This window comes from Sitodiplosis mosellana, unplaced genomic scaffold (genome assembly GCF_009176505.1).
Source record: "Sitodiplosis mosellana isolate CC-2019 unplaced genomic scaffold, AAFC_SMos_1.0 Smas_scaffold_6102, whole genome shotgun sequence".
Classification (NCBI taxonomy): Eukaryota; Metazoa; Arthropoda; class Insecta; order Diptera; family Cecidomyiidae; genus Sitodiplosis; species Sitodiplosis mosellana.
Window position 1 is genome coordinate 379,058 of NW_022601343.1, and position 25,377 is coordinate 404,434.

At 36.9% G+C, this 25,377-nt stretch overlaps 1 protein-coding gene across 1 annotated transcript; it reads left to right on the forward strand.

The window, feature by feature from the left end:
* The first annotated feature begins 123 nt into the window (after positions 1-123).
* On the forward strand, positions 124-24,643 carry LOC129573674 (serine protease filzig). Its single transcript, XM_055454531.1, has 11 exons — positions 124-1,344; positions 18,713-18,875; positions 19,010-20,166; positions 20,281-21,080; positions 21,178-21,346; positions 21,515-21,701; positions 21,795-21,979; positions 22,098-22,163; positions 22,242-22,291; positions 22,483-22,602; positions 23,312-24,643. The coding sequence occupies exons 1-11, from the start codon at positions 1,194-1,196 to the stop codon at positions 23,471-23,473; spliced, it is 3,210 nt and encodes a 1,069-aa protein (XP_055310506.1). The 5' UTR covers positions 124-1,193; the 3' UTR covers positions 23,474-24,643.
* Positions 24,644-25,377: the final 734 nt, after the last annotated feature.

Consider the following 25,377-nt stretch of genomic DNA (forward strand, 5'->3'; position numbering starts at 1 on the left):
CGTGTGCAGTGATAAATTGTGAATTTGAATAAATCAGTGCTAGTGTACGTGACATCGATCGACATCGTTTCGATCGTATAATTCACTATTTTCATCGATCGACGCGTATTTTTGCCACTTTGCTCATCGCGCCAAAACGTTCTTGTGCCAGCGGTTCATAATTTCAAGTGGATTTGTTGTTGTTGTTTTTTTTTCTGTCATTCGCTGTTTTGATCTGCAAATAATCAACAACAAAAGAAGAAAGAAAGAAAAACCATACATAAAACGGCAACATTTCGACATAAAGTGTAATCGGGTGGCGCATTTTAAATCGCACATACCAAACTCAATTTATGAGCGATTGGAAGAGCTTTAAAATAAATGGAATGAGACACCTAGAAACGACCATATTTGAAGCAAAACAAAGAGGACAAATAAAACTAGACTAGAACTTCTTCAAATTGCTATTGAACAAATTAATTGGAACGTAAAACGATCAAATGATGTGCAATCGATGTAACGTGTTGCGGTAATCACATTCGATGGTTTTTGAAAATGTAAAAGAGGAGAACAAATACAACAACATAAACAACAACAACGAAAAAAAATATTGATTGAATTGATCGTGAGATAAATCATAATAACAACTAAAAGAAGAAGAAGAGAAAAAAAACGATCGGTAAAAAATTAAGCATAATAGCCGAATGAAAAATCGTAACATCAATGGTTTTTTTTTTCTCTGAATAAATTCGCATATTACCACTAACTTTTAACTGCATTTTTTGCTCACATTGTGGCCGCCTTTTTTAAATATTCACTATCTCGACCGCTTTTGATCATCATCATCATCATCGTCAGCATCATCTCGGAAGAGACGCCCAGTTTAACCGAATAATGCGTTCATTCGCTTGAGCATTATTGTTTGCATAGTTCGCGAGCCGCCAGCACAAATAGAATCTAAAACATCGAATTCATCCAAAGTAACAGCAAAATAGCGTTCACATCGAACAACAAAAGAGAGAGAAAGAATTGAAACAAAACCAAAAAAAGAATAACCGAATTTTTTTCTGGCATCATCGCCACATAGATGATTCTTCTGATGTAAAGCGGTAATATCATCATACACACCCGAACTTATTTTGTTCAAACAAGAAAATCACGAACTCCATTATCATCTCATATTATCGCTCGCTCGCTCACTCATTCGTTCACAAATGAAATTAAATCGAATGACAATGACTTCATTAAAATGTTCGCTGAGATTGCAACCGTACAGACAGTGGTTTTTTGTGCTATATTTTGTGTTAATAACGATCATCGATTTTAGCTATACCGTTGATGGATTAAGTACAACGAACGATCGAGGTATGTAATCTAATTGAAATTTTTGTTTCGATTTGTTTTTTGTTTGTTTTTTGTTGGCTTCATTTCGTTTCTTCTTTTTGCGAAATGCGCTAAAAGAAAAATTCATGGAATCTTGCGATTCTTTGATAAAAAAAACACATCGTGCGGTGAATGACAAGCGTGATTATAATCACTTGATAATTACGAATAATTCTTCGAGGGGAAAAAATTTGATCATTTTTGTGATGAAAATTGTTTGGAACGAATGTGTCTCTTACTTGCTCCAAATCAAATTGTAATCGAAAACCATCAAATGAAAATCATTTCAATTCGAATGAATGGAATGAATATGCAAACGGCACACAATGAATATCAAAAAATAAGAAAAAGAACACTGATTCGGTTCTTTACCTAGAACTGAATGTGGCTTTAAGAAGAAGAAAAAGAGAAAAATACACACAGACGCACCGGAGAAGAAATGATAGAAAAAAGTGTGTTATTTCTTCGTTGTGTTTATGTTTTAAATTAACAGTATTCGATGAGCGCGCGTTCGGGCCAGTGAATCAATCTGATGCGTGCGCTTTGATTCATAAATGATCCGGTGCGCACAAGTGGTCTCGTTCATTGGTCATTAAGTTGTATATTGAATTTTCGTTTGTAATGCTATTTCCATTTCTTCTTCTTTCTTCTTTTTTTCTGTATTTTAATAATGGTGGATGAAAAAAAAGTAGCATTTCTATCGAATCTAATGCGATCATTTGAATTTGTAAATAGCTGAGATACAAATCATTGGCCATGGTTCTTATCGTGTGAATGTATTGTTAGTCCTATTTTTACAGCCGGAAATGTGCGTTGGTTTCTTCTTCTTCTTTTTTTCAATTTGAAGAAAGATTTTTTTGGAATGACTTTGCTTGTTTTAACGATGAGCAAAGTGCAACTGAAATGTTGAATTAGCCTTGAAATTGATCTCGGGCCGAAATTAAGAAACCAAGAAATTGGAATGAATTTCGTTGAATGTACGTGACTAAACGGTTCCAAACCATTGACCTACAAATTAATGGTTCGTTTTCACTAAACGAAAATTGTGCACTTTTTTCGACCAACGTCATTTTTGATTGCATGAGTCATACGAATTGTATTTTTTTTAGAAAGCAAAAGTTTCGAGTCGAAACTCACGTATCACTTGGGATCAGATAAATATCAAGACACTCTGATAAACAATCACACAAACAAAATAGTAAGAACGAAATAAGAACGACACCACAAGAATGAAACGAGCCACAGTAGTAGTTAGCATCAATTGTAGTCTCAACATTCTTCTCTCTCTTTTCTCTCTCTCTCTCTCTCTCTCTCTCTCTCTCTCTCTCTCTCTCTCTCTCTCTCTCTCTCTCTCTCTGTGTGTGTGTGTGTGTGTATGTTGGTTCAATTTTTTACGACATTAAAAAGAAAATTGCCTATTCTCAAGACGAGGAAGAATAAAAAGAATGTCTGACCCACTTCCAAAAAACAGAGCCAACGAATTCGTCAAATATACAAATAAGTCATATTTCATGTTTATTTACTCGCACTGACACAAGGCGCAATTATGACGCGCTCACATAAACACTGGCTATCAGACCTGAACCAGCAATTGAATGAATTCAACTTACCAAACAAGAACGAAGAAAGAAACATATTCTGTACTGTCATGACGACTCTCACATACACAGAAAAGTCTGTTGTAAAACTCGAGATGCGTAATATCATGTAAAACAGACATACGTAAAATGACCGGTTAAGTCTTGGAAAAAGAAAATAATTTTAACATTTTTCCTAGTCTTTTTGATGCATTACTGTCTGTTCCATCACTATTTTGTCATCGCTATCATTCAAAATGTGCAGAAAAAAATACTTCTTATCAGTGCACAGCTAGCTGTCTTTTTCTTATCGTCATTGTTGTTTTCGCTGCTTGCATTTGTCTTCGCCATAGTACCCCTTTCTCTCAATCTCTCTGATAGCGCGTTTCTGCACAATAAAACATGTTGCTCCGCATTCAATTTGCATTTGAAAAAGAGAAACCGATACATCTCATGATGTCATGGCTTTTAACATGTCATGGAAAATGTCTCTCTGTGTGTATTTTTGTCTTCGGTGATATTGTCAAAGAAAGTGCGTGCATCATGAAAATTAAATCCGAAAGAAACGAATAAAACCAACGAAAATTCTTTCGTTCGTTCGTCGCATTCATTTAGTCCATTGAGTTGACAGTTGCTGGTGAAATGGTATTTTGTTTCAACCGGCCATTCCAAATGCTCTTTCTTCAATGAAACAAAAAAAAAACGAGAAATAGGGAGAGAGAGAATAAAAAAAACTAAAACAAGAAAACCTGCATTTCAAAAATTCAGTTTGGACAAAATGATTGCCTGTGAACGCGGAGGTATTTAAATAATTATGATCCATGTTTTCTTCTGTCTCTCCCTCTTTGCACGTATGTTTGTGTTTTTTGGGTTGTGTTCTTTCGCTTTTTTAACTTGCTTCGATTTGTCTTCTCTTGCTTCATTTTCGGTTAAATCCCGGTCTTGACAATGAATTCCTAACACAGTGCCTGTGGTTTTGGTGCCTAATTCGAAGCCGATCACTTTTTCAACCAAAACAAAAAAAAACCAAAATGGCCCGACCAAAAACCATTTTCGACTCACCTTTGAACTTTTGGCCCGGAAATTTTTCATTTCCATCGAATAAAAGTAAAACGACATCATGTTTACATGATACACGCTTTGAGCGATCTGATCATCAAAAACTCCGTCGTAAAGAAAGAAACACGCCACTAAAGCGACTAAATTCTTGAAAACGCCCCGAAGAGAGAGAGAGAGAGAGAGAGAGAGAGAGAGAGAGAGAGAGAGAGAAATTAAAGAAGCACAATCCAAAAACAAGACCACGTACGAAGCATTTTTCATGGTGCCCGCAAATTCTTAGGGTTACACCGTAACATAAGCTAAAACACAAAAATGCTATTTTATTATGTATGTTAGTGTGTGATCGTCGTGTACTAAATATGCAGCATAATTCTGTGTTTGTGTTTTTTTCTGTCTTCGCATGTTTTATTTTCACTCGAACTCTGTCTCATGCGTGTTCTCATATATGTAAATCAAAAACGCTTAAATGGCGCGATGATTCCATACTTTTTCGAATTGCGTTTTCCTTTCGTGCTTCGTGTGCTTTTTTTCTTCCTCCTTCTGTTTCAAATAGATGACGGGTTTGTTTCTTCTTTGTTGTTTTTTTTTCTAATGTGAAAATATTGCACGTACACACGACAACGATGGTGATCGGAATCGACTAGCACTTTGCGACCGAAATTTATTGGTCATAGATTGACTGCCAAACATAATAGTATACCGACTTCATTGTGAAGAACGAAAGCCATTTACTTCATTTTCTTTTCCATGAAAATGGTGAGCGTGGTGCTGCTGATGTTGCTGCTGCCATTTTTTTTCTTTTTTTTTTTTCTTTTTTGCACCGGCAATATATGACTTTGTATTTTTTCTTTCGTTTGGCTCTGGAATTTCAGCTTTTGCTGAGTACGCATTTCTTTTAAGCCGATTGTTTTCAACTGTCCTCTTTACCTTTTGGCACATTTAGCGTTTTCATTCGGGCCATAATTTAATTGCCATATGTATGACTGCAAACAATCGTACTTTTTTTCTCTTCTTAATATTGCAAATTTCTCCTTGGAACAATCAAAACGGTACTAAATAGGGAAACACGAGAGAAGCAAATGACATTCAGTGCTGGTTTTCCTCTCTCTCTCTTCTATCTTCAATTCTTCACCTCATCGAATGCATATCATACATTATGATTGCAGAACGGTGTGCAGCCGCTAAATACATGGATCAAAGGTGCCTACTAGGCACTGCCTAGCCATATTTTTTCTGCGGTATGTGAGAGTAGCAAAAAAGATATCACTGAAAGCAACGGCTGCAGAGCAGCGACCGTGCGACTTTACTTTCTCGCCCGTAGTTGAGCGCTTTTGATTTTTTTTTCTCCTTCAATTGCAGTTGCACTTTTCCCTTGAACATTAGAACTGAACTGGAAATGCAGCGACAAAAACAACAACAGCAGCAGCAGCAACTGTGGTGCGGCTACCATCTAAAGGTAGAACCGCAGGGAAAAATAAACCGCTTCGTGTAGCGCACGATGAACTATTGATCCGTGACATAGATTACCAATGAAATCGATCTTAAACATCAGAAAATGACTTGATTTCTTGATAGTTTGCAAATGTATTGCTTCCAAAACTCGAATGCAAAAGAAGAAGAAAAAATTAACGTCACAGTCAGCCCATCACTTCACCACATATTTGCACAGTCATTTTTTAATTGTGTGTACGCTTAGTCATTAGTATTCGATACATACACGCCGCTTTTACCGAATGTGTCGTTTCACTTTGAAAAGCCACAATAGCAGCGAGAAGTAATATCATTTTACTTTGCCTTTCTTCAACCATCACCGATAGTGACTTTTTAATTTCTAAAAGAAACACACTACCTCTGACGTGCCAATGTGAATTTGTCATCGAGCAAGTGCTGCTGCGGCTGTTGCTGTTGCTATTTTTTTACAAATTTTTCTTTTCAGAATCACAGCATTTTGAATTTGTGTGTGATCGTGCGCTCAACACGCAAAAAATAAAACCGAAAACACGCATTCAATTTTCAACAACAACAAAACGAAACTGAAAAAAAACACCGAGGAGAAAATGTATAATGCTTTTCATGTTTGGCGCGTGATCGTTGCACATCAAACGTAACACATTTGATAAACTTTTTCGCCCGTTTAATGTGTCTTTAACCGACCAACTCTCTCACATACACACTCCTTCTCTCTTTCCTTCGGTTTCTCGGTCTTTCCCTCCGTTTCTCTCTCCTCACACTCGAATTCTTTAATCGATGCCGCCTAATTCTTACATGTCATGTCTATACAATTTATTGAAAACAAGAAACAAAATAACTCCCAACAACACAAAATCGAATAACTTTTTGGACAATATATTCAGAAGCAATGGGAGATGGGGGCAGAACAACGGCAAAAAAGTACACACACCGAATTCCGAGTATAACTTTCATTTTATTAGACGACTGCCTCGAGCGTTTGTGCATTATATTCTTTTATAAATATAGCAACAAGTACAAGTTTATGTATTTTATTGCGCACGTTTATTCCCATTTTGTATCGGATACGATTGTTTTTTTTTCGTTTCGTCTCTGATTATTGTTCGTTTTTTTTCTGTTGTTGTTGTTCTCTGCAGCGAAGCGTAATTTCGATGAAAACAGAAAATAAACCTCTTTTTCAAATGCTGTAAACAGGAAAAATCAAAAGTCTTTCTTTTTTTCGGGGCTCGGTATCCATCTATCGTGATGCATGTAACATGACTCGTATCGAATTAAAATGAGCGAACAATAGTCTGAGAGAAAAGGGAAAAAAAGCGGGAAAAGAAGTGCATTAACATTAATAAAGTAAAATTATATTCGAATAAAAAGAATTTGTTGATCGACAAACCGGCAAAGAAAAGCAGCAGAAAAAAAACAATCAAAGGGTACACGTTTTGTTTCGCTCTTCGTCGTGTTCTTGTGCAGTGTGGATATGACGCGCTTTTACCGAGTCTCGTTCTCAATGTCCATTTACTACAAATTGTCTGCACTTTGTCGCGTAGAGAAAAAAAACAGAAACACTCATTTTCTTGTTTATGTATGTGAGCGCCCGCGCTCCACAACGATCGCGAACACGACGCAGAGAAATTATGGGCGAGTGAGCGCAAAAACAAATGTGTGAGTGTGACGAATTGAATTAATTTAGATCATGAATCTATGCATTAAATCTGTTGTTGTTGACGACTACTACGGCGATGATCGTAAAGTTGATTGCATGACACTTCATCCTTCGTTCGTCGTCGTCGTCGTCGTGTTGGTCGTCATTACACGGCATTCTGGTCGACCGAATAAAGAAAAAAGTGAAATCTTCGCGCATATTTAAATCGCATAACCATAGAATTGTTCCCCATATTCCATTCCGCTGACGATGTATGGCAAATGTGTATGAATTAAACGTTTCTGTTAGTTCATTTTACTTCGGCGCGTTTTGTCTGATTCTTGTATTTTTTTTCAGCTCGACTATAACTCGGTTTCGTTTCACTCAAAAAGTAAAGAGAAAAGTTGGGGTCAACAAAGCCACGCGTTTTTTGTATGATGTGTCCATTTCGGCACTTTTTCTCAGCCAATTTTCGTGTGTGTGTATGTTTGCGCGCGTGCATCGCGCGCACTACAAAATAGCAAATTGAGCGCCATTTCTTGTCACATTTGCACATACACAATTATTGTTGGAAAACCAAATATAGCGGTCAAAAGAGTCGCCGATGATGTTCGATTCTCGATAGCATCTCAGCCAGTCGGCCGCTAACCGCAACTCAATATAAACACATCTCTTCACAATAGAAAGTTATGGTTTACCGTTTAAACACTGAACTAAACTAAACTATCATAACCGTACATTTACGTTCTGTTATTTACTCGATTGATTCGTATCTCTGCGTCATTCTCTCTTTCTATCCATCGATCTATCTTGCTGTGTTCATGTTTATTTTGCATTCTATACACCGATCACCGGCCACACACAAAAACAAAGCACACAAACACAAAAGAGTGGATTGTAATCGAAAATTACTCATCGATCAATACATCATCTCATCGCCTTTTGTACAGGGGAAAAATGGCTATAACGACCGAATGCGGCAGAGAAAATCAACTTAATTGCCTATTGCCTCGGCTAACATAACCAAATCATGTTTTTGAATTGTAGCCAATACCAATTTTTTTCGTTCGTTTTTTTCTGGTCCTCCTTCTTTTCGCAGTGCAAAGATCATTTTTACACTCATTCAATTACGAATAATGTGAACATTGTAATGATTGGCCACACACACACACACACACACACACAAATCTTGTTAACGCTCACAATTTTCTCACATTGTTTTTCGTATTGGGCGGAAAATCGTTTGTTAGCTTTTGTTTTGAGAAGTTTGCATTTTTTTGCAGAGTTTAGAAAAAAATCGGATTTTTCTTCGGAATGTTGAAGAAATATTAAAAATTCTCTTTAGAATGATTCGCGTTGAGACACTGGAGAGTGTTGCATCAAGGATTTGCTTGAAACTTTTAGCGTAACCATTTGATCCTGTTCACAAATGTTCAGCCAAAGAAAGAAGAACAGTAGAAAAGCTCTCAATTGATACTCAATTGATATGGGTGCAGTTGAATGTGTTATAGTGTGATTAGACATTACTACCATCGACACACCTTGGCACACTAGTTTAGGTTTGAGCAAGTCAATTCAAAGTATGTGTTTAATGACGTTTTGATGAGAGAGAAAAAAATCGAGTTAAACGATAAATCATCTACTTGAATGGCTATCCATTCCGAAATCTGTCTCGAGGCATTCTATGCTGAAACAAATACGAGTCACGTTTTTGAAATTTGAGTTTTTTTGGCCTATGGTAACACATTTCTTATTCTATGTATCCGTACATACCGAAAGTAAAATTTGCTGATTCGGTATGCGTTCACATTTCCAGTTTAGAGCGCGTGCACACATACATACGCACGCACGAACCGACAGATCATATTGGGGGACCCACTATTTTTTTATGTGTCATGCTCTCTTTTACGCACTTTGTGCGCATTTAACTTTTTTTGGTATGGGAATTTGGATTAGGTTTTTGTCAAATTAATAACTTCATTTGGCTGAGTAGAGCGATTAATGCTTAATTTAGTTTTTATTTCATGTTTTTTTTTACCTTTTCCGCATAATTTACAAATGAAAATGGAGATAGAAATTTAGTTTTTTTTCGGAAATCAAGTTGATCTTTTGAATTTTCAAGCTTTTCAGTTGGAAAAGTAAAATTTTTCCTCAAGAAATGAATACTAGGTGGATTGATAAGTCAGGTTTTTTTCTATGAAAGGGCGAATATCAAATCCATATGTTTTTTGACAAGCAATATCCTTTATAAGACAGCTGTCAAAATTTGAGCCAAATCCGATCATTAGTTCGCAAGTTATAGCTCCTGGTAGTAACAAACCAAAAAAATTTTCTTCTTGATTACGCACCTGCGCTTTAAAATCAAAACAGATAGGTGCATCAAATTCAAATTGGATTTAGTTTGTGGTGTCTCTGAACAATCGAAAACAATGTTATAATGTAGGAAAATTCAATTTAAACATGAGGGGCTCAGAGGAAAAATGTTACGTAGAAAAGTTCCGCGGAAAAATATTCGGGAGCTAAATGGTATCATTTAGCACCGCTAAATGATATCATTTAGCTCACCTAAATGGTATCATTTAGCTTTAGCAGAGCTAAATGGTATCATTTAGCTCCGCTAAATGATATCATTTAGCTCACCTAAATGGTATCACCTAAATATGATACCATTTAGCTCTGCTAAAGCTAAATGATACCATTTAGCAGAGCTAAATGATACCATTTAGGTCTGCTAAAGCTAAATGATACCATTTAGGTGAGCTAAATGATATCATTTAGCGGTGCTAAATGATACCATTTAGCTCCCGAATATTTTTCCGCGGAACTTTTCTACGTAACATTTTTCCTCTGAGCCCCTCACATAGTCATACGAGCAATTTCATCGATAAACCTCCGAAGTGCCAAAAAATCGACCTTGTCCAAGAAATCATCAAATAAATCGTAAATAGATATTGCGCTAGATTGCTAACACCATGGGCCTACTAAATAAGATAATAGTTGCAAATATGTATCCACATTCATATGCGAAAAAGTCAAAGGAAAAAAGGCTGCCGCCATATCTCGTATATTGGGGGTGTTATGGCTGCCGCACTATTCATTTTAAGGAATGAAGTAAAAAAAGTTCAAAATTCGTGGTGATATTTGGAGCAATATACGCAAAAAATAAACAAATTTTTGCGACTATATATAGAACTTGATGTATTTTAAACACATTCCAACATATGGGAGCCCAACATTGTTCAAATGCTCTAAGACCACCAAATCGAAAAAAAAACGACTCAGAAGATTTGGACAACGACCATTTGAGATATGAAAATATTAATGGGCAATACTATACAGAAATATTAAAAGTGATATTAGGAAAACATATCTTGTCATTTTCAGATATCGGAATAGAAAATCATAGTCAAATGGGTAAAAGTTCACAGAAAAAAATACACATTTTAACCACGATTTTCATTCAGTTCACATATTGGTTTGATGGTGGTAAAACCCATTGATTAAAGCTATAAATTGCCGCATTGCAAACTGCATTTTTTAGGCATTGTCTCACTCTTAACTCGCAAGTCATCTAAACTTAATTGTAAGGTCTTAGAACGTGAGAGTTTGCTATGATTGGGAGTAAAATGGACAAATTTAGCATATTTTGGGTTGAAAGAGAAATCGTACTTTTTGAAGGACATCCAAATGTTAGAAGATCGTTGGGCTCGCTGTATTGAGCTAAAAGGAGCCTATATTGAGAAATGAAATGGAATTTTGCGAAAAAAATGTGTTTTCATTCAAAAAGTACCCGACTTTTCAATCCACCTAGTATTTTCAAAGAAGACTGAATATAGGTTTGAAATATGGTATTTTATTTTTTGAACAGAGACACTTGGCGTTGACGTAAAGAGTCACACATGTGGTATTGGCAACCCATGCACGAAACGTGCCCATAACATTGCTATGCCGCCGGTTTAGAGCAATGGAAAAGTTTCAATTTCACGCATTCCAAGTGATTTGGATGGTTTATGCTCTGTCATTACCATTGTTTGCTATTTACGTTTGATATGGATGGAATTACCAGGGGCACATGTGTTGTGTGAGTGTGATTGACGCCGCCGGTGGAAGGGAAATTGAACAATTTAGAATAGGAACGAAATTGATGTGTATTAATCGGCCGAAAATCGACACAAATCAAAAGCAACTTTCACTTTGATTTTTCGGTTTGGCAGCACAAACACATTTTTTGCACGCTAATACACCATTTATCATTTATCTCTTACCGGTTCATTACGCGAACCATTTACGCGCATCTCTTTCGTATTTTAAGTGATATTTTCCCTCTGAAACGACGTTTTAACGAATGAAATATACTCAGGGCTCAGATGGAAACATTCGATTGCAAAAGGATGTCAAGATGTGTATATATATAACGAAAATGATTCTTTGTGCACTTTTTTGTTATTTCCTTTGTACTTTGCGGCATATTCTGAAAAAAAAAACATTTTTGAGTGAGTGTGTGAAATGAATGCGAGTCATACCGTGTATTTAATGGTCGTCGAGTTTCCCTTTCGACTTCGGGTCGTGGCTTTTCTCATGAATACCATTTTTTCGGTGTAGGTATAATAGCTGCAGGGCAAAGACTCTCTCGGTTCATTGTTCGGTTCGGTCAGTCCATTTTTGTGCAATTTATTTTCTTTTCATTGGATATCGTTGGTTATTTTGAGACTTTTTTCTCTCTTCACAATGGTGTTCTGAGGGTTATCGTCTTATTTATTAAGCTATTTATAGAATTCAGCGAGAGGGAGAGATAGAAAGTAAAAAGACTTGTGACAATGCCGTTTTGATTAAAACAAATTATTCTGTTCGAAAAAAATTATTATGGCGAACTTACACACGATCTACTCAAATCAGTCACTCCGTTCGCCCGTTGTTATGTTATTCAATAGAGAAAAATATGTTACTGGGCCAACTCGACAATACATCACAAAAGCAATATTTCTTGGCAAAATTAATAGTTTCGACGAAAAAAATTCCATTTCAATTTTGCTTTTCTTTTTTTCAGTGCTTCAAGTAAAATGCAAGAGAATTTCGTTTGTTTTCATAATGAAGAAAAAAAAAGAATTTGCTGCTTGCATTCAAGCACTTTTGCTACTTATGAAGAGAGACGTATGTCAATCATCATCACTTTTGACCATTTTTCCATTTGAGAGAAATTCTCAGCGTCTCATACGTCTGCCATAAAATTGAAGAAATGCAAAATGCACTGTAATCTTCCATTCCGGCCGCATGATTGAAATAAAATATATACGTGAGTTCGTCTGCCTCGTGTGGCCGCTTTCAATTGTTGAGGCTTAAGCAAAATTATGCATTTTGTACAACTCACACATAATTATTCTTATTACTTTCAATGGTAACGTAAGCACGCAAAACTTGCATTGCGAATGAGTAAACGTGAGTTATTTATTATCACACTAATCGTTCGTTTGCTCGCTCACTCACTCGCTCGCTTCATTTCAATCAACAAAATATACCGATATGAATAACGGACACACTCTTTTTTAAAATGTTGTTGCTCCGAAATTTGTTTTTTTTTTTTTTTTTTTTTTTCTTCTGGTTTGTTGTTATTGTAAAACAAATTCTTCAATCCATTCTTCAAGCATGGCTTCTCTTTTTTTATGTAAATCGCATTCATTCATTATTTGTAACATTGGGATGAAAATTGGTCGGAGCAAATCAATTGAATAGTGATTAGTTGTGAGTGGAATGTTAAACATGATCCGATTTGGGCTGACAGTGCGATTATTAATCACTTTGAACCAGAAAATTCATCGTATTTGATTGTTGATTGAGATAACGAAAAACGAAAGAAAATTTTTGAATCTTTAGCAACAAGTTTTTGAGGCATATTTTCCATACATATGTGGTATCGTTGACGATGATGAACAGCAAATTTCATGGATGAAGACTTGATTTAGTAAAGTTGTGAATCAGACTAGATAAACTATTCCAATAGAAACGAATATAACGATAATAAGCTCATTACTTGGCTTTTATGTAGGCAAAATGCATTGTGTGCATGTATCGCATCGCATCGCATCGCATCGTATTGAAAAGAGATTGGAAATTATCTAGGGGAATATTACGCTCCAGAATCTTGTGAGATATTTGAGATATTTGAAATAAACATCAATTGTATGACATATTTTCGAATATTTCGAATAAATAAATCAGATTTTCGTGGATTTTGGAGATATTTGAGATTTCTTGCGTTAAATCCAAATAAATACATTTAAATATCATTCATAATCACAAAAATCCACAATATTCCGCCGTATTCACAAATATCCACCATATTTCATGCGACAGATTCTTAGAGATAAATTGGATTTTTTTGAAATATTTGAAATAATTTAAGCGTGATATTCCCCTTGGAAATTATTTCATTTTGAAAATAAGGAATCAATATGTTCTGCGATTGTTCTGTTCGTACAATGTTGAGTGATTCGCCAACACAACAACAGCAGCAGCAGCAAAAATATGCAACATTTTTTCAATTGGAAAATGTGAAAAACCATAAAATTGGGAGTACGAAAGTACGTTCTGTTCGTTCCAAAAAAATTACAACTCCAATTAGTCTGAATTACAGCGAAATTTACAACATAATTTAGTGCCGCCATCACCACCACTGCCGCTTGCGTCAAGTGTACCGGTGTGTTATCATCAGATGTGCATTATGTGCGCAATTCAATGACTCTCGGTGGGAACATTAAGTACTTGCTAAACGGCTTGAGATTTTTTTTTTCTTTCGTAAGTAAAAGAGAGAGAGAGAGAGAGAGAGAGAGAGAGAGAGAGAGAGAGAGCGCGAAAGGGCACTGGGGATGCGATTTCGATTATATTCCCAGATAAATAGAACGTTGAATCCATTGCCGCTTTCTAATTCACTTGCGTTTGCACCAAAAAAATTCTTTGCAGAAAAAACTAATCCATGTCGTTATCATTTTCTTTTGTTTGCTATTTTGTCCTCTTGTTGACTTTCTCATAACTTTTTTTTTTCATTTGCGTTCGGTCTTTTTTCGCCTCATTTTTATTTTGTTTGATTTTAATGCCAATCACAATCATAATATTAAGATATTTCTAAATGCTTTCTACGAAAAAAAAAATCACACACACACACACACCGATTTTGTGCCGATTATCTTGAATAGCACGGCTCATGATTGTCTTCGATTTTCCTTTTCAATCGATTCGGCATTATATTTCGACGAATAAACACCAAGAATATCGACGAAATGCAAATAAAACCAAAAAACACAACAACAATATAACGATGAAAGTAAAATACATATTGCCTCCACTTAACACAAATAACGAAAATGATCAACAGCAACAACAACAATAACGAAATAATAATACTCGAATATATATCCGCATGCGAATATCAATAACTCTTAAATATCTCGCAAATATTGACCGATATTCGAATAGATTTCCTCGGATCTCTACGTCAGCAAATAGACGCCTCATCGAAAAGTAAAAGTTATTTGATCATTTGGAAATCACTAGAACACACACCTCAACCAATCAATGAATATTCAAATAGCATGCTCAAACGAAAAAATACTTCTTTTTCTGCCTTTTTTCTTGCTCTCACACAGCACAAGTAAGTTCAAACCCGTTTAACTAATGAGCAGTAGTAGCCGAAAAACGGTTGGTTAAAATCACGATCGAATTGATTCACGGAACGAGTGAAAGTCGCCTTTGAATAGAGTCGGACGGCCGACAAAAAAAAAAGTATTCGGCTCCGATTCACATTCATCAAAAACGGATTTAATCGAATTGAATACAAATTATTAGGCTATTTCCTCTTTGGTGACTATTTTTTTTTGGCATAGTTCGCTTTATTTTCGGCATTGCGCGCGCTCTGCATTTTGAATACAAATACGAAAATCATAAATTGGCATATCTATTTATTTTTGCGCTATATGAATTACCGTATAATATCGCTTATGAATAAATGCAAAATGTGAACCGTAAACACATTTTAACCGTAGAGCATAACTATCCGCCAAATACTAATCGCATTGTTATAAGCATAATTCGGAGTACAAGCCGAAGCATGAGATTCAAACAGAAAGAACCTTTATTGACCGTAAATTAATTGCCAATCCATAAATTAGATCGAATCGAAATAAGCTAGGTGCTGTGTGCCATACACACAAACACGCATTAGCATATTTTACGCTATGATTTACTGACTCATTTTCTGTGCTTCATATTTGATTATTCTATGGTATCCATATGTGCTAACGCGTCTCTCTTTCCTTCTATTGATCTATCTCTCACCTTTTCTCTTTCGTTCTCCCAATGTGTGTACGCTTACACAGTCGTCGAGCACGCTCGTGTTCTTTCTCTCTCTCCCACTTTACCAATGGATGATAATTCAATATAGAACGATGCGCTTCAAGTATTAAAATGCCGTTATGTCCTGAATACTTTATTGAAAGCGCTTTGATCACATGTAACAATTACACTAAATGTAATAACTGGCATTCGTTCCATTGCATTATGAATGTGTACTGAAAGCAAAAAGACGACGAAGTTACGAGCGCAAATGGCGCGAGCGCGACAAACCACGGGTGGAAAATAGTTTGCTGTGCCCATGCAGAGAAATTATGTTACGGGATGTACATAAATATCGTTTCAATGGCATGCCAGTGAATTTGCGTAGATGTAATGTGAGGCTATGAGCAGGCAGAGGCACATAAGCAGGCCTTGTGCAAATGAACAGAGAGAGAGAGAGAGAGCGAGAGAGACGCGACACATTTAAAATATGGGACAATAAATCAAATGTTCAATATTACTTAACTTGATTCCATTTTCTTTATGCGATTTTTTTCTCTCTCGCTCATAAAACCAAATTGGCGACGCCGGTCACCAACCAATTACTAGAACTAATTTGAACGGCATTTAAGGTAAATCAGTCGTTCTTGAAATTCCATCGGGCGAATTAATACATTTTTTTCTGCCTTCGACGATGTGTTCTTCCGAGGCCTATTGAAAAAAAAATGTGAAAACAATTAATTGACAATTTGAAAATTGAATACGTATAAAAATGTACGTAGGCACAAAATCAGTTCAATTTTCCCTCTTTTTACAATGGTTTCAATTTAATTATCTAAATTAACGTACATAACAAAAGAAGTATTAAGTGAATGTTTGAGAGAGGAAAAACGCATATATTTGTTTCGCAGTAAAATTACCATGACAAATGTCCGCTTGAACTTTGCTTCCGCTGAGAAGTTTCACGACCCCGTTTTTCTCACTTTGAAAATGGTCGACAATGTGTTAATCGAAAAATAGAAAGAAAAAACCAATTTATACATCATAAACGCGTTAGACATGAAGGGAAAAGCATATGGATATCAAATTATGATGAGACAAGCGCTTGGTAGCTTGTACTCTGGCTGTGATTCATGCAGTGATAATATTGGATACACGTCAATTTCCATCGATTCATACATGATTCATCCATCATCATGGGATATGGCATAATTGGTGTGCATGCTGTCCGGTATGCGGTGGTCTCGTGTGAAGAATTCTATGACAAACTCTCTTATTTCATCCGATAGTTGAGCAATTGCTTAATTAAAAAAACCCTTTCCCAGCACTTTAACAGGTCACAGAAATGCACAACAGCACACGATATGGGAACATGAAAATTTCCACTAATTTGTTTATGGTCATCTTCATCTCTATCTCGTGCGAGTGCGAGTGTTGACTTGTCGTAGCTGGCCCACACAACAACAACTCTACCGCCGCACACCACATATCGTCATCCAATCAAGATACCTGCATATTTCTCACCAACCGCCATTGCATTATCGACGACGACGACGACGACTGTGCGAAGCCAAGTGCGCATGATGTACTCTCTAGATGTCAGCGCTTTCAAATACGGCTCATCAAGTTAGCATCATTCTTGATTGGCAAACAGCGCGTTATACTCTAATGGCCTATAATTCGTTTTTCGTTTTTATTATCATCATTATTCGTTTGTTGGTCGTTTCTAATTATTTGTAATCTACTCGCATCGAATGTGTGTGTGTGTGTGTTTGTTCCAGTGTCAGTGCCAATGCCGTACAGTGCGCAGTGTGAGTGTTTGAGAGGAGATGTTGGTGACTCACTGTGAATATTATCGGAATACCTAGCGCTGTGTGATTGTGATTGTGTGTAGAATTTTATGTTTCTTCTTCGCTCTGTGCTGAACTTCTTTACATTTTTACTCTTTCGATGGTTTCGCCAAGTTAGGTGGCTTTTATGTCGACGACGCTGGCTAAACCAAAGTAAAACAGTCAAACGTCGTCATCGTGCGCGCATTTGTACTTCGAAATCTAGGTAAAACGAAAAAGATATAGGACACACACACACACACACACACACACACACACATATATATATATACATACATACCAACTACATTAATGGCACAGAAAAATACACTTTGCACGGAAATTAAGCATACTTAAATGCCATACAGAAGCGCAAGCAAAGACTCGCGCTCCTCATATACTATATATGCGGTCCGCGTGCGAAGCCAAAAAAACACCCGTAAGGTGTTTTCGTTGTGATTTTTTTCTTCTTTCTTTTTCTTCGCTCATATTTATTCGGTTTGACTTTGTTTAGTTTTACTCACTTGGCTCACTTGTGCCGAGCGCTACTTATACGGCAAGTGAGTTTGGTGTTTGTGTCATTTCTATCTTTCTGTGCTTCGTTCTTCGTAGTCTTTTCATTTTTATCATTCAGTCGATTTGTTCCTGCATGTTCCGGCCGCATGTACAGTAACGGAGCTCCTCTCTTCGTTTTATACTGTTTTTTTCTTCTATAGTTGCTTCGTTGCATTGTTGCTTCATGGCTATTAGATCTTTTTTTTTACTTCGAACGTTCCCAACATTGGATAAGAAAATGGGTCAACTTTTATTTTCAACTTTAATAACAGAAAACAAACAGCACATTAAGCAAATCTGCACGTCGTATCCAAACAATATGCACTTAAAGTGGGTATGGGGACCAAGATGAATGAACAACAGTGGCGACGACGGCTAGATGATGGAACACACATCCCATCCCATCCAAACAACGAACAAACGAATGAATGAAACGGTTTTTTTTCTTTTCATACACATGTTATTACTTTTTAGCGTAGCGTGTGCGTGGGTTCGATTGTTATCGCTTACTCTGCATATGAACAAACAACGTATGTGTGTGTGTGTACTATGCATATTACTTTAGATGTTTTCGGTTTCATTATTTATTTTTCCTATGTAGTTTTCCACACGCATTTGGGAGTCTTAATAAGCTAAAATCATCAAAAATTCAATTACCAAACATTTACGCCATCAACGCAATAAGCAATATAATAAAAGCAATGCCAAATGAGTTCCTCGCTACGCGTCGAAAAACTCATTAAACTTGAAACTTGTCATTCTCCGCCGAATCCAATTAATATTTCATCAAAAAACGACGAGAAAAGCTCGTCATCAAAAATCTCTTAATACACTATGAAGATTTTTTTATTATTTTTCTTTTATTTTCAATTTCGTTTGTATGATGGTTGCGTGTTTAGGGGAGCGCAAATTATTTGGCGGATACCGAATAACGCCCAAATTTTGTAAACCATCGAAAATCCTACCGAAAGGAGATCCACGAGCTGAAGGACCAACCATATGCATGTTTAATCATGAATGCTCACAAAGACACGGTGAAGTAGTCGGCGCTTGCATGGATGGGTAAGCAATAAGCAGCAGCAACAGCCAAACTCATTTAATCAAATTCTTTTCTTTAATTACTTATGTTCGTGCTCTCTCCCATGCTTATGAAAATTCAATTTTTGGTTTTCTGTTTTTCAACATAAAATGTACAGATTCTTGTTCGGTGCCTGCTGTCAGTTGGCGGTTAATGAAGCGGTTATTGATGATTACAACAAACCACTTTTGAATCCACTCGAACCATTCAATGGAAATGATAATCATGTGCCATCGAATGATGGTAGCTATGGTGAGAGCGATACGGTTTTAATTGAAACATCACAGCCAACCACACCGGAAAAAACATCGATTTATTTGTCATCGCATTCAACGGGTCAAGTTTACAGTCCAGAGCTACCGACACAAGTTACGGATTCACTCACCACATTTGGCACACTCAATCCAAATAAGAAAAAAGTGCCAAACACAAAGCAGCCACATCAAACCAAACCGACACCATCAAAATATGGCACAACGGATAAGTATGTTTTGGTGCAAACGCTGACAAATGATAAGAATGGTCCGTCATCGAAACCGGGTGGCCCTGTTTATGACAATGAAATCAATTCCATTGAGTCAATCATTCTGATGTTGAATGACTCCAAAACCGGTCCACAATATAATACCGATGGTAAACCTCAAAGCACTTATGAGTACACGAGCAGCGGATTGCCCACCAAATATGGCAGCTCATCATCGAGTGGCAGCTTCTATATCACAACCAAATTACCGTCGTCAACGACACCCGTTCCCATTTCATATGTTCCGTCAACGAAACGTCCACCGCTGTACAATGTCACCTATACAACATCCCAGAATGCAATAACATCACTCTTCACACCATCCTCGACACCGTCGACATTGGCAACCGTTTTCCAAAAAATTCCCATTCTCACACACACCGGCCCCATTACAACGAAGTCACCGTCAACCAGTTACGTTTACAGTACGGCTATACCAAAACGGCCCACATCATCGAGTTCCAATCCAAATCGAATCAGTTCAACGACAACAGCAACGAAAAAGCCCACCAAATTGGCAACGACAAACACGAAAAAACCGGTGCAAAAAGGCACAACACGCCCAATATCGACCAGCTACGTAAGCGGACCCACACCGTCACGACCAACGTATTCGGCAACGAAAAAACCGGCACCCGTCTCATCATATACAACACCAAACCGACCACAATCATCGGAAGTACCAGTAATTAATAAGATTGGCTCGAGTACACCGGCGCCGACTGTCATCGTTCTTGGTCCATATGGAATTGGTTAGTTTCAATTTGATCTTTTGTGAACTTTTCTTATTACGGCTTGTATTTCGTTGTCTACGCTTTGAATCGTTAATATTGATAATGTTCTGTTTTTCCTTCTTAATTGCGTAGGTTCAACAGAAAATCCATCGCCAACAATACATATAACACCGAAACCAACGGCCAGCCATTTCGTTTCGTCCAGCACAAGTTGGACTGTGAGCCCAGACTTGAATAAATACACACCACCCAAAATACCAAACACATCGCAATATGTCTCGTACAGTCCGATTCTGACGAAGCGTCCGGGTCAAAGCGAACCATCGATTTACACACCAGGCGGTGGTCCAATTTTGTCAAACGATTTCGACGATCCAGGCTACTATGGTTTAGCATCGACCACACAACGTCCTCTCATTGCAAATATACAGCAAACCGTTACGTCTGCATCGATCTATGCGGTGCTCGATGAAAATGGATTCCCTGCAACAGCAACGCCAAACGAAGAAGTGTACACTTCACCGAATGATTTAATCAATTTTCCACCAGTACGAAATCCAAACTTAAACGGAACTGCGCAAATTGCCAGCGCTACAATCGAAGACTATGATATTTCAACGCCACAATTCATTGAAGATGAATTGCTTAATGACAAAATGAATTTATTGGTGAACAAAATCGTTGAATCCCTGAAAGACAATTTCCATGATTTGGCCGATATTGTTGAGAATAAGACGGTAACGAGACGACCAGCACCATCGGCAACGACCATTCAACAACGGCCGATTACGACTTTAGCAACGAAAAAGCCACCACAACGAGCAACAACCACCACTACTAGACGTCCAAGCACCTTAAGCAAACCTTCGACAAGTCGTCCGGTGAATAATCGAAAAACGACGAAAAAACCACCAACCACCGTTCTGAATCGGGTATGCAGACTGTTGCCTTACAATGGAATGCACAATTTTAAAGACTTTCCACTAAAATGATTCGATATACGTTTTTTGCTTGCACCCATACACACAGGTTACAACCACAAAACGACCAACAACAAAACCACCGAAGCGACAGCCAACGACTACCGTGCAACAGCAATACGATGAGGTTACCGACGCTGTTGAAGAGGAAGAAGAGGATGTTGGCGAAGAAACGGGTGAAGAGGAAAGCACACCATACTTTGAAAGCGGGCGCGTTCGTAAGTGTTTCATTTTAAATGTTAAATTCCATTCATTGTCATGTCAAGTCTACATATCACCTTCAATTCTGAAGAAACACATGTTATTCGATCCAATCTAAATTGCCGTCATTTTTTTCCCATTTTTTCCCCTTCATTAATTAATGCGGTTGCTTCATTGTGTCATAGAGTGCGGTGTTCGACCACACGTGAAATCGGGCCGAATCGTTGGCGGAAAAGGTGCAACGTTTGGTGAATGGCCGTGGCAAGTTCTAGTCCGTGAATCAACTTGGTTGGGTTTATTTACCAAAAATAAATGCGGAGGTGTATTGATAACGAAAAATTACGTTATGACTGCTGCACATTGTCAACCTGGGTAAGTGGATCCACGATTCGAAGTCACATATATCAATTACGTCCGTATATATTTTAATGTTGTAATTTTGATTATACATTTTATTTTTGTTAGATTCTTGGCTTCGCTGGTGGCAGTGTTCGGTGAATTTGATATTTCAGGGGATGTGGAAAAGAAGCGATCAGTGACAAAAAATGTGAAACATATTGTCGTTCATCGTGAATATGATGCGGCTACATTTGAAAATGATTTAGCTTTGCTCGAACTGGAGAGTCCAATTCACTATGACACGCATATTGGTGAGTGGGGCGTTGCTTTCCAGCATTTTCGTGGAAACGTTGCTTTTATTTTTGTTCATGTTTTTTTTCGTCTCATACTTGAAAGTAAATTGTGGTTTATTTTTGGTATTTTTTGCAGTTCCGATTTGTATGCCAGTCGATGGAACGGAATTCACCGGTCGCATGGCAACTGTTACGGGCTGGGGTAATTTACCATTTTTTTTCTTAAACTTTTGAACTCTCTAAGCTCATACAAAACATTGTTCATCCATTTTTATTTTAGGACGTCTTAAGTACGGCGGCGGCGTTCCATCAGTTCTGCAAGAAGTTCAAGTAATTACACGAAAACATATATATATATATATATATATATATATATATATACGTAGACCAAATTACCGGAAAAATTATTTCGCCGGGAAATTTATTGCCGAAATATCCGAATTCCAAATGTGTGCGATAAATTGTTCGTTCCGTTCTAATTCTCGTTTATTTTTTCCCTTCTTTTTCGCTTCGTTTTCTAGGTGCCAATCATCGAAAACAGTGTATGCCAGGAAATGTTCCACACAGCTGGACACAATAAGAAAATATTACCATCATTCTTATGTGCAGGATACGCAAACGGCCAAAAAGATTCCTGTGAAGTAAGTTATTGGAAGAAAAAGTTCGCACACACAAAACCAAACACACGCTATACTCGCTTTGAACTTTGTTTTATGAACTTGGCGCACGTAACAATATCTCCTTTTTTCCCGATTGGGAAATTTGAGTTGGCACCCTCCGCATTCTTGCACTGGTGCTGATGGAAAATGCTCTCCCACACCGAACCGTACTCGGAATGTGTCTTCATGTTTATATAGTCGCTGACACGAGTGAAATTATAAAGTTTTTTTTATTTATTTGTCAATCATTGAAAACTCCAAGCATCCAAGCGAAATAAGTTAGTTGATACTTTGACCAATGAGACCCGAGTTTTGCTGGATGCTTGAAGTATCTAAAATCACTCAAGTACCATCTACTGATGTCAACTTCAGCGTATTAAGACAAATAAAGTCTATTCCGTATTGTTTGAATCAATTTAATCTGCAATCTCTGAAGAATAGGAGACCCCCTCCTCGCACAAACTAAACAAACGCACAATTAAATCATTCGTCCACTAGGTTCGTTACAGAGCATAAAACTCTGTTTATCTGATTGTGCGTGTGCCACTGTCATAGACGCCCAACTCACAAAATCGTCATGTAGTACACAATGTGAAAATTATTGAGCGAATGGAATATATAATTGGCATCGAACACACGTATTGAATATAAATTAAATGTGGGTGTATTTGTGTTTATTTCTCTTTTGCAGGGTGATTCTGGAGGACCACTTGTTTTACAACGTTCTGATGGAAGATGGGAGTTAGCTGGAACTGTGTCACATGGTATTAAATGTGCAGCACCGTACTTACCAGGTGTCTATATGCGAACGACATACTATAAACCATGGTTGGAGAGCATAACAGGAGTTTGAAGTGATGCAAGCGGAACAAATGCGCTAAAATAGTTTAACATACACAAACACACAAACACTCACACATGTGCATAAATGCATGCTAACGAATATGCATAAGTACATCGTCCCACGCACATTAAACTTTATTTTCCTGTCCTACCCCATTTCCCTCTGATCACGGACAAAAACGAACGAACAGAAACTGGAAAAAACACATGAACTTTTCATTATTGATTGAACAACGACGAAACTGAGAGTGAACAAATCTCTCAGTTGGATGTGAATAAGCAACAAAAAAATGTTCATTCATTTACAAATTTATCTTTTCATACGCACAACAACAACAACAAAACCAGAATGCAATAACACAGACAAATTAGCTTATTTTGTTAGGTGACCCATCTCTAATTTATAAAATATTAATTGAAATTAGAAAAAAAAAGAAAAAAAGAGAAACGTTTGTTAAAGCATGTAAAAACAAACAAACGTTTATGCAGTTTTTTTTATACAGACTGGAGCTAATTTGTGTAGTCAATACTTTTTTTATTTAATGCTTGTACAAATGAATGTATCGACTGTTGTTTGAATGGACATATATCTTGGTAATGAAAACTAAATTTATCTAATTATTTATTAATTTATTCAAATTTATTTATTGAAAATTCGCTTATTTATTATTTTCATCATAGTACTAGAACAACAGTTATTTATGCATTTAATAAAATGAAAAAAACAAACAAACAAACAAACACAACGGTTCAGCCACTGTACTGACACATTGCTGCTGATGCCCGTTTACATAATAATATTCGATGAGCAGTGCTGAAAATTTCGAGATTGTTTAATTTTTTATTTTTGTTTTTGATTTAGTTCATTTTTTTTCAAGCTATTATTTATTTTCGAAGATTTGGATGTGAGTATGTTCGCATTTTGTTGAATCAAAATTTTTCGATTTGATTTTTTTTGCATTCACATTTTGCTTTCAAAAACAAACAAAAAACCCTGTGAGGGAAAAAGAAACAATTTCGTTTATACTTTTTTGTATAAATAATTATCGTGCATATAATATATAAATATACATATAATTTAAACTGATTTAGAAAATGTTAATGTAATAGACCTCTAAGAAATTGTTAAAAAGTGATTTAAATGGTTTTTAAAAATTCAATAAAAAACATTTTGTGAAATGATGTGTTATTCTTTTGATCCCACTCTTTCTCAACGGTTTGCTTGCTCTTTCTTTCCTCCCTCTCTCTCTGTAACTGTATCATCCAAATTCATATTCAATGCGAAAATTTATGCAGTGCACATCATGCATGGTGGTTGAATGTAAATAATGTATACGTGTGTTTTCACATTTGCACGTCACTCGATCGCAAACATGCTTACATCGAATGGAAGGATATTTGGCAAAAATTTTTTCGTCCGCTACCGAATATCTCTTGCCATCTGCCTTTCTGTAACATCCTCTCCTCTCTCCATCTCTCCCCTTCTCTCGTTCTCGTAAATATTCATTCGTAATTCTATTTGGGAAAATTCGAGATTGAATGTGTAATGCGATTCTGTATGAAGCGAAAGCATTAGGATGTCGAAAAACGGTACGTAGGCGCCCGATTTTAGAATACATATTATATATTTTATTGTCGCTACCACCACTGCCGTAGTCGTAGTCCTCGTCGTCGTCGTTATTGTCGTCGTAAATGGCACGGCAATCAGGATAGCTTTCAGGAATGTCCGCTTTTGCGACGGCATAACATCCACTCATCGTTGCCGTTTGCTGCTGTTGAAACGGTAAAGCACAACAAAATTTTCAATGTGACGTGTTTTGCGCATGCACATGACGCCTCTGATAATGGTGTGTATGACAATTCACCATTTACGTAATAACTTCAACCCGAATCGCACACCGAACAATGGCAACA

What these genes read in the sequence shown, in the direction of transcription:
- LOC129573674 (XM_055454531.1), top strand. Translation starts at nt 1,194, where the DNA reads ATGAAATTAAATCGAATGACAATGACTTCATTAAAATGTTCGCTGAGA. An exon ending in TCTTGGTCCATATGGAATTG is followed by an intron (nt 20,167 to 20,280) that starts GTTAGTTTCAAT and finishes TTAATTGCGTAG; the next exon opens with GTTCAACAGAAAATCCATCG. An exon ending in CTTTGAAAGCGGGCGCGTTC is followed by an intron (nt 21,347 to 21,514) that starts GTAAGTGTTTCA and finishes ATTGTGTCATAG; the next exon opens with AGTGCGGTGTTCGACCACAC.